General features: G+C 41.3%; 1 protein-coding gene across 1 annotated transcript in view; it reads left to right on the top strand.

Moving 5' to 3' along the window:
* The first annotated feature begins 491 nt into the window (after nt 1-491).
* SLC2A13 (solute carrier family 2 member 13) overlaps nt 492-9840 on the top strand; it is a 100099-nt gene continuing 90750 nt past the window's right edge. The window contains exon 1 of the mRNA XM_072401632.1: nt 492-1326. Coding sequence (XP_072257733.1) covers nt 753-1326 — 574 coding nt within the window. The 5' untranslated portion in view covers nt 492-752. The remainder of the gene's footprint in view (nt 1327-9840) is intronic.

The following is a 9840-nucleotide window of genomic DNA, read 5'->3' as shown; positions in this document are numbered from 1 at the left end:
AACAAATCTTGATGGACCATTATGGAGGGCATTTTCTTATCAGATTTCCTCTGATTTCTCGATTGATCGTGTTTATCATGGGCAATGCTATTCTTTCCACGTTTTGCTTTAAAAAAATCAATCAAAATGGTGTGTGCTGACCTGCCTGGTTCATCTGATCACACAGATGGATTGGAAGGGGTGGAAGCTGAAATACGATTGCTGTCTCTATGTTCTAGCAGCAAATCTGTGAATGACCCGTGCTCCTGCACACAAAGCAGTGAGTAATATGCTTAATTCATAAAGCAGGCTGCAGCCGCATAGCTAGGGCCAGGGGGATTGATCATTATATAATGCCTGATCGCTCTCATTATTCCTGGAGCTGGAGAGGACACAGATATGAAAAGCCTTCTGACTGCAGGCGAAAACACCTCGCAAGCCTCACAGTGACGTCACAAAATCAGCTGCCGCCTGTCATATGACCAGTTCGGCCCCGCCCCCTCCAGTTTGACAGCGTTGTGGTCCGGTGTGAGAGCAGTGAGTGCCCCGCCTCTGCTGGCTGAGGGAGCCCCGTGTGTGTTCAGTACTCGCATCCCACCTGGATGGACGAGCGCTGCTGGAAGATGAACAAAGTGGCAGCAAAGTAGAATGTTCAGCCCGGACTCCGGACGCGTCTGTTAGGCTGAGACAACAAGGCGGGGAGCTCCACACGTATGACCTGGGCTCCGACCCCGGGTGCACACCGACTGAGGCGACCTCAGCACTGACCACCCATGTCCCGTAAAGCCAGCGACAATGTGGAGTACACCCTGCGGAGCCTGAGCAACCTGATGGGGGAGAAGAAGAGAAGGAAGCAGGAGGAGGCAGCCGGGGAGAGGAGCCTTATTGCCGCCGACTCTTGTAGCAGCATTAATAGCCAGAGCACCTTAGGCTCGGGGGGCACCGGAGGCTCGGGGGGGCCGTCATCCTCAGGCGGAGATTTGGAGCGGGCGGCCCGCAGGCAGTTCCAGCAGGATGTCACCCCGGCTTTCGTGTACGTGGTGTCGGTGTTCTCGGCCCTGGGAGGGTTCCTGTTCGGCTATGACACCGGGGTGGTGTCGGGGGCCATGCTGCTGCTTAAGAAGGACATGAACCTGTCGGCACTGTGGCAGGAGCTGCTGGTGTCCAGCACGGTCGGGGCGGCGGCATTGTCGGCTCTGGCAGGCGGCGTGCTGAATGGAGCGCTGGGGCGCAGACCGTGTATCCTCCTGGCCAGCCTGCTGTTCACAGCTGGAGCCGTGCTGCTGGCGGCTGCCCCGGACAAGGAGACCCTGCTCGGGGGGCGAGTGGTGGTGGGACTCGGCATCGGTAAGTACCGGGTGTAACTGCTGGCAGCTTCCCCATGGCCCTGTGCAACACGTCCTACATTTATTCACGTGTATAAAGTTTCACCTTTACTCTTCTAGATACAGCCTGCAGAGTAGAAAAATCTCCATTCTGCATGCTGTAGAGAAGCACTCAACTGGTCTGTACTGTATGGAGGCAGAGGTCTCTTTGCACAGGTCCCTCACACCCCCTGATAGGAGTGCAGTCTGCAGAGCTCAATGCTGTGTGCTGATTGGACAATTCTAGATCAGTGTTTCTAAATCAGGGATCCCCCAGAAGCAATGAGCACTTTATGCCTCTCCAGTTTAAGTGGCACCAATGATCTTTAAGGGTGACATTCTTCTCATGAGCCATGATTGGTAGAAGCTATCTACTCACTGGCTACCATGTTCTGACCTGTGAATATAGTAACTATAGTAGGGTCTCCATGAAGACCTGAAAGTTGTTACAAGGGTCCCTCTATGTTAAAAAAAAAAAGGTTTAGAGACACTTACTTTAGATAATACTCACCATATGGTAACCAACCTCTTCATGGAGACTCATTCTACCAAGAGATCAGAGTGCTTATCTGCAGTATGCTGGCATAGGACATTCTTTTCTACACAGGCTGTTGTTGCTTTGATACACTCTTTACACTGGGCACACGTTTTGTATTGATGCCTCTGGAGTGGACATAGCATTGTAATCTGACAGGGCATTTACACACTGTGGTAAGGAGGTTTGGCTGTAGATACCCTTTAATGTGCAGCTTTCATTGTAGTAGCATCCACTGATCCTGCAAAGGTCCAGAATGTTGTTAGTCTATACTTTTATAGACCAAACATTTCAAACTGTTTCAACAACGTTCAAACGTCTGATTTTTCAGGCTTTTATAAGTGTTTTTACAGCCTGAAAATGCTTACAAAAGCCTTGTAAAAATAGTTTAAATGAAAATGAATAGGTCTGTTTTTTGTGCAGGCTGTAGGCTTTCGCAAGCTTTTTGTTGAGGAGCCCCATGTAGCTTCCAGGGTCATTTGGCCGCCCAAATGTCTCCATAGACTTGGAATTGCCTATAAATGCCTGTACAGGCTTTTGCAAACGCAAGCTTTTTTTTCACCTGAAAACGATCCTGGAAGCCTAGCTGTGCTGGGTAGGTTCCTGAAGCGTTTAACAGCCACGTTTTTCAGAAACGGGTATGAACATACCCATAGATTGACAACACTCTGTCTCTGTATGCTAATTGCTGTGCTGTTGTCACATGCATTTCTATTTATCTGCTCCTGAGCTCTCAATTCCAAGCACTGTGAGGAGGAGGTGCGTGTGGATGAACATTTGCTGAACGCTATATTAAGTGGTTGTAGCTCTTTTGTCACATGTTGCTAAGGATTGTGGCTCATCTACTGTCTGTCACAACACTTTCAACTGCTTGCTATTGTGGTTGGATATCATTCTTACTGTCCAACAGGCCTATAGAAGCAGTTCAGTGGCGGACCTCCCTTGGAAGTTGTATAAAGCTTCTGGGAAAAAAAAAAAAAGTAATTTCAACCGTTCCCATTTGTTTCAACGATGACCTGGGTTTTGGGGTGTTTGAGTACTGGTTTATGGGACAACAGGTGTACTGCTATACAATAAAAACAAAATGCAAAACGTAGCCTAAGACTACAGGCTGTGATGAAGACCCATGCTGCTGAATAATGACATGCAGCCATTGCTGGAGTGCATGCATGCAGACAAAGTGGCTGCAAGATGCTAAATGAGACCAGCAGCAATGAGATAACACAAGGCCACATCCTCACCAGGTATAGTGCTGTTTATATTGAGCGTACTCTCCTCCGTACATGCACCTAATATTTTTATACTACTCATTTAAATGTGTTTTAAGGTGACAAAAAGCTTAATAATGCTACAATTTTCCTATTTTCTTGCATTTTGCCTGAACTGAAAAATGCATTTAATGAAAATTATTTTTAACACAGAAATGTTTGTGTTGACATATGATTTTGGTGTGTTCCTTATTCTTAAACTCCTTTTTTTGCTTGGGCTTAAAAAATGCTGGAGAGCTTGTACTGAAAATTGTCCCAAAATACTAGCAAGACTCTGACCTTTTTTAATAATGTCTACCGATTAACTAACTTGTTCACTGTAGGATCGACATGCAACCTGTTTGAGCGTTGTTTTCTTGAAAAGCTATGGCGGTTGAAGAATCATTATATTCACATGACACTTAAGGATGTCGAGTCTCCCGCTGTGCACCATTTCCACCCGACAGCCTTTACGTCATTGATTGTAAACAACTTGTTTATAACCTACTTATGTTAATAACTGGTTATGGCAAAACGTTTGTTGTCAAACTTGTTTAAATGGAATGGAAAGTATGAACTCAGTTTTTTTCCTGTAGGAATGACATGTTCTTGTCTGATTAGTTCAGTCACAGTGATTCAATATAAGTAGGTGCATCATGCCTTTGCTAGGTGATTAGTTTTTAAAGCAACAGAGAAGCTTTATTACAACTGGGTCTCAAAATAGAGACCATCAGGTAGTTGCTAGGATACAAGGTGACTTCCAGCACCCTGCTTTCCTAGCATCATCATCTTCTGCTGTCATTTATTTGCAGGATACACAGGAATGTATCCTGGCTAGGTCCAAGACTGACATGTTGCAGACATTGTGTGTGTGTATAGCTGCTATATATTCCAGGTTTGAAGTCCTGTGTTTTTTTTTCTTTTGCCTAAATCAGTGCAGCAGTTAAATGTCTTGTAGACACTGATGCATACTACATAGGACATGATTGTGCACAAACATTTGCAAACTCCATGTAATACATTTTCTTGTTGAAAAACATGATTGACATAGAGGAAGGAACCACTTTACTGTAGGTAAATTATAAAACAGTAGTACAGTATTTTTTTTTTTTTTTGTCACATGTGAAATGTGTACATTACTGTCTAAAATAGATCTCACAAATACTCTAGCTCACCCTTATCTTCTTTAGAGCCTGATGACGTATAATTTATTTGCAAGGATTTAGGCACTGTGTTGTATTTCAGTAAATCTAAACATGTATAACCCAATGCCTTGTAATCCAGAATCCAAATTCTTCAATAAACTAGCCGGGGGGGGGGGGGTCTGGGTAATGTATTCAGTGACAGCAGATGACTACCTGAACTTTACCACCCACATGCATCATAACATGTAATTTGGCATCTTGGTGATCTCTTTAGACATGCTGTGTTTTTGTAAGGGTAATTTGTAAAATGGTTATTAGTCATTGCAGAAGTTATAGTGATATGAAATGTACAGCCTATCAAGTTAGGTAGACATTAAACATCATCTAAAGGTATGCTGTGGACACACTTTTGTAATTTTATAAAAGGGTTTATAGTGTATTATATAATAAATTATTTAGAACCGAAAAATAAACCAATACCAAATAATGTGAAAGCACACAAGATCGCTATACTGAAGAATCAAGGGTACAAAGGACATATGTTGATTGTAGGAAAAAAAAAAAAAAATAATTGGATGTTTTCCACTACCAATTGAATAAATCCAAATATAACAAGTAGAAGAACCAAATAAGGGGCCATAACTGGGAGTATGGGGAATGATTGCCAACAATGAAGGTCAAGTAGAAATAGACTGGTGTGTGCTTGGTAAAATCAACCCAGATCTAGTGGAGTATTGGGTTGTTCCTCCAGGGATCTAGAATCCAGAGAGTTTTTATATATGTAAAGCAGTGAAACCAAGTCATCTTGAAGTGTGTAGAGGTGTTCTTCAAAGCTGTGGTCAGGTCTCAATATACATAATCTTGTTAACTCCAGCAAACCATTGAGTCCTGGAGAGTGAAGCAGTACAAATTCAGCTGAATTGACCTAATAGTTATGTAGCTTTAAAAAAAAAAAAAATGTTTATTAGACATTGAATAAGGGTGAAAATGAAGTGCAAGGGGGTCATGGGAGTCTAATGACAGGATCAAAAAATGTGGAACATAGTCCTTTTCGCTCTCTGGCATCTCCAAGGCACATCTGGAACACAGGTAGAATTTGTGCAATATTTCTGGAGTCCTTGTAACGACTAGCAATAGAGGGCCTATGGGTAAATGCTTTACTACATTCTCTCTAGACTGGAGTGAACTCCATTTCCCCTTCTCAATGCCTTAAAAAAAGGGAGAGACTGGGATACAATACTGAGAAGCTATATACACTTTCCCCTTCTCAGTGCTTTCAAAACAGATGGGACTGGTTGAGTTTGGTATTAGGTATGGGGTATGCCATTGACAGGGTACCTCTGAGCAGTCCCTCATCACAACACTTAGGCTCAAATGCTGTGAGGGCTCTATGAAATGTTGAGGGAATGGGGAATGTAGTAGAAAGTCGGTCAACTGTAGGGTACGCCAGAACCCAAAGAGATGGACATTTTCCAAATAAAGGAAAAGTGATGTAATGGATCATTCGCCCTGAAGCCCAAAATTTCTGACTCTAAACGGACGTGCCCCTACCCACTGGCCAAAAATGGGACTCCACAAACAAGGAGAAAAGGCTGGTTGACAGGTAATTGGGATAATGGGTGAAGGAGATGTCTAAATGAGAGGCTCAGGTGAGTAAGTGGTTGGCACTTTCAAAGTTGGGTGTCTGGGTAAACTTTGGTTTAACTCCCATAGGAAACATGAAAGACAAGGGTGATTCAGAAAAGCTTGTTTCTGATTGGTTCATTGCTTGTATTGGGTATTTCCACGCCAGTCAATTGGATAAGATGGACTGCAGCGTGGTATAGCCATGGATCAGGAAGAGACCCCCTTATATTTGGGAAGGAAAAGAAGACACGAATATGGAGTGGAAAGAAGAAAACATTTTAAAGAGCAAGGAAAATAATTTTTGAGTGTATTTTCTCTAAAAAGGAGACAGGGAGATAGTGTTCTATATCTGTGCTTGTCAACATTTTCAACATTGGGGAACCCTTGAAATAACTTTCAGGTCTTTGGGGAACCTGAAAGTTATTTCAACATTCACAACTCACAATATTCAAAATATTTCCAACATTCACAACTCTCAGTAAATAAATAAATTATTTTAATAAATGCAATTAAGACAGATGTTTGTCTCAACATATTAGGCAGTGAGGTGTCAGTTACTGTAAAAAATCCTCACTGTAAGTTAATCACAAACAAAGCAAAAAGTGCTTTGATATGCAAAAAGAAAACTGTAGAGTTTGTCTTGGTCCTTAAAGAGTTAGAAGGGCCTGCAGAACAGCTCAGCCCCTAGGATCACCCACAACCTCAGCTGTGTTTACTAAAAGATTTCTTCTGCAAGTCATGCAACCCCCCTCCCCCCATCAAGCCTCTGTCCTGCAAGCAGGGAAGCCCCGTTCGTATCTTGGAGTTGTCCATATGTCAGATGTCCTTAACCTAGGGACTACCTGTATACAGATTTTGATCTTTCGTCACAAAGCTATTATTATGAACACAAGTGTTTTTGTGTAGTTTTATTTTTTTATTTTTTAGTACATTCCTCTACTGTCTTTATCTTTAGGACCTATAATGATCTGGGCTGCATTATGTCAGTGTGCTGTGACATAGAAAAATGCATTGTATGAATGTTTAGTATTATTCTTACCTGTGTCTTTATCTTCATGTTCTTAGCACTGTTGGTTAGCTATGTGACTTCAAACAGATCCTCAGAATAAATAATCTTAAGCAAAATCGTTTTACTGTACTCCATTTCGTTTTTGGCTTGGTCAGAAGTAGGACAGTAAGTAAGGTCCTTTACTTTACATTTAGTGCTGGGGGACAAGCAACAAGAGGAAAGCTTGGGTACAAAGGTGTTTTTGGTAGCTTTTTTTTTGTGGGTGGTCATGGTAGAAGAATGTGTAACATTAAAATTAATTTTTATTCAAGTTAAGGTCTTCCTTTTAAACAAGCACAGTAGTATATAACGTCATCTGCCAAAGGATAGTGGAAATTCCTAAGTAACACAGCAGTTCTGTGTTTAACCAGCCTCCTGTATTTCTTCCACCCAGACTTCCTCATAGTTGCAGATTGCATAAGATATGAACTTTTAAAAAGATAAAAAGAGCATTTTCTGTTTGCCATTGCAGCTTTTTGCTATAAGAAGAGAAAAAGTTACATGCTGTATGGATGTTTTTTTTTTTTTTTTGACACAAAAGGTACAGCTTATTACCTGGACCTCTGAAGACTGACTTTATGGTCCATGTAATACTTTAGATCTATTGATACAAATTTGCCTGATCAAAATTCATGTTTAAAATTCCAATATATCAACTGGTAAACTAACGTAGCATTGCCAATTAGACAGTAGAGCTCAATGCAAATTTTGTGCATAGGATGTTCGTCAAAAAAGTAGTAAACTTCCAAAAACACTTCCATCCATTAAAGCCAAATCAAAGAAGCAATTTGTATAATATGCTATAGACAACACAATTTTACCAGGTGTTGTAATAATAAAAGGGCCTAAAATTGGCAGTAATTTAGTGCTCACATCTATTAATTGTCATGTAAATAAAATGTTGGTAATCTGGTCTGTAATATGTATTTGGTTTTTTTTCTGGGTTTATCTTTGTAAATGTGTGTGTTCTACTCTTAAACTGTGAAAGAAAGGGGGTTCAACTTTTGACATTTTTGTTAAATTGGCAAAATGGTGTTGTGGCATATTCTTCTAGAACTAATCAACAGATCTGTGCCTTAAACTGCAAAACTGTGTTCCCAGATGACCTCACTGCTAGCTTGGCCTGTGAACTGAATTCAGATAAAAAAGTCAGTGCAAATTGTTGCATAATGGTCACCTTATTGTTAGACTCCTAATAACACTTTCTTAATATTGTGATGTTGCTTCTCTATTTTACATGGGTCTGCTGTGGAGCAGTGACAATGAATGTACACCAGATACACAGATCAGTCAAAACATTAAAACCATTGGCACAAATTTTGTGTCCATTGCTTCACTAAAACCGTTATGATCACCTGATTCATTGGCCCTGATTTATTAAGGTTCTGTAGAGAATACACTGTCATCAGTGAAGCTGAGTAATCCAGCAAACCTGGAATGGATTTTCTAAAAGTCTTTAGCTATTTGTTAGCAAATGTTTTCAATCTAGGACCAGATCCATTCCAGGTTTGCTGGATCACCCAGGTTCACTGATGAAAGTGTATTCTCTCCAGCCTTGGAGAACCTAATAAATCAGGACCATGGTCTCTCTATAAAGACCTCTTAAGGTGTCCTATGGTATCTGTACAGCCAGATCAAAATTGTCTGTCCATTCTGCAATAAAAATCCTGCCTGATCACTTGTTATTCAGTAAAATTTCTAGTATGCTATAAAATGCTTCATCAGGTGATGCCCCATATCTGTAAAATACACATTTTATACATGTCCTAAACTAGTTGTGCCAAACCTTTTTTCATCTGGGGGCTTGTTAACATTCAGATAAAACTTGCAGACCACAATGCAAACAAACATTAAAGATGTAAGTTTTAAACTAGAAAAGTTTTAATTTAAAATTAAATTAAAGAAAATCAAGGCAAGTCAAGAATTTCTGCACTCACCATTTGATGCTCATTTTATTATTGAAAGATACAAAACTAAAGCTATCATACAGTGCTGGCCAGTTATATATTGCTCACCATTTCTGTACCAAAGAGCAGGAACTACAGCATACAATGCGTCCTGTCAAGTGTTAGGGTTTTGTTAATACCTCCTAAATATTTGCAATGGATACTTTCACTACTGTGAGGGGTTGGTGTTCACATACGGTAAGTGGCCAGATATGTGTGACTGGATAGCATGGTATGACAGGTATATTTTTGTATCTTGTGATAGTGCCTTAGTGATGTAATGTTAGGGGGAGTTAGCCACAAGAGTACAAGAGTGCAGTTACATTTCACTTTTCTTACAAAAAAATAAGAGTATGGGGGATAGGGGGTAGCATGATATGATTGGTATAACATTTTTTTGGGAAGGGGGGGGGGGGGGACAAAAGGAGTTTCCTACTGGTGCCCACATTTCTAGTTGCTGACATCCATGTTCCAGTTAAATTGGGGTTCAGAGACGGTAAGTAGCCAACTATATGTAACAGGCACCTCACCAGCCACTCACTCCTTCACACCGCAGCGTCTGCAGATTTGACTCCAGGCGGCAGTGAGCAGTACTGAGCATCTTCCCCTAGGCAGGGCATGAGGAAGGGGTAACTGCAAGGCAACCCCACCTGAACACAGCTTTAAAGTTTTGTGAGCGAGCAAGTATATATTTAGGGGACCACAGCAAAGAGCGAATTGACAATACCCCAATGCTCATTGCCAGGGAAGTGGCTCCTGGGGGTCCCTAACATGCAACCTCTATTTGGGGAACTTGGTGTTAAAGAAGCCCCCTTTAATGTGAAAAAATCCCTGATATTAGGATTTTGTTTGTGATCCCGTAACTGGCAACTTGTAATGTTTAGGGAGCTGAAATTTTGTTTACAAGCTGCTGTTAGGATTCCTGTTTACCTTAAAATGTTTACTTTTTT

Source organism: Pyxicephalus adspersus, chromosome 2 (assembly GCF_032062135.1).
Source record: "Pyxicephalus adspersus chromosome 2, UCB_Pads_2.0, whole genome shotgun sequence".
Classification (NCBI taxonomy): Eukaryota; Metazoa; Chordata; class Amphibia; order Anura; family Pyxicephalidae; genus Pyxicephalus; species Pyxicephalus adspersus.
This window is presented reverse-complemented; position numbering and strand designations above follow the sequence as displayed.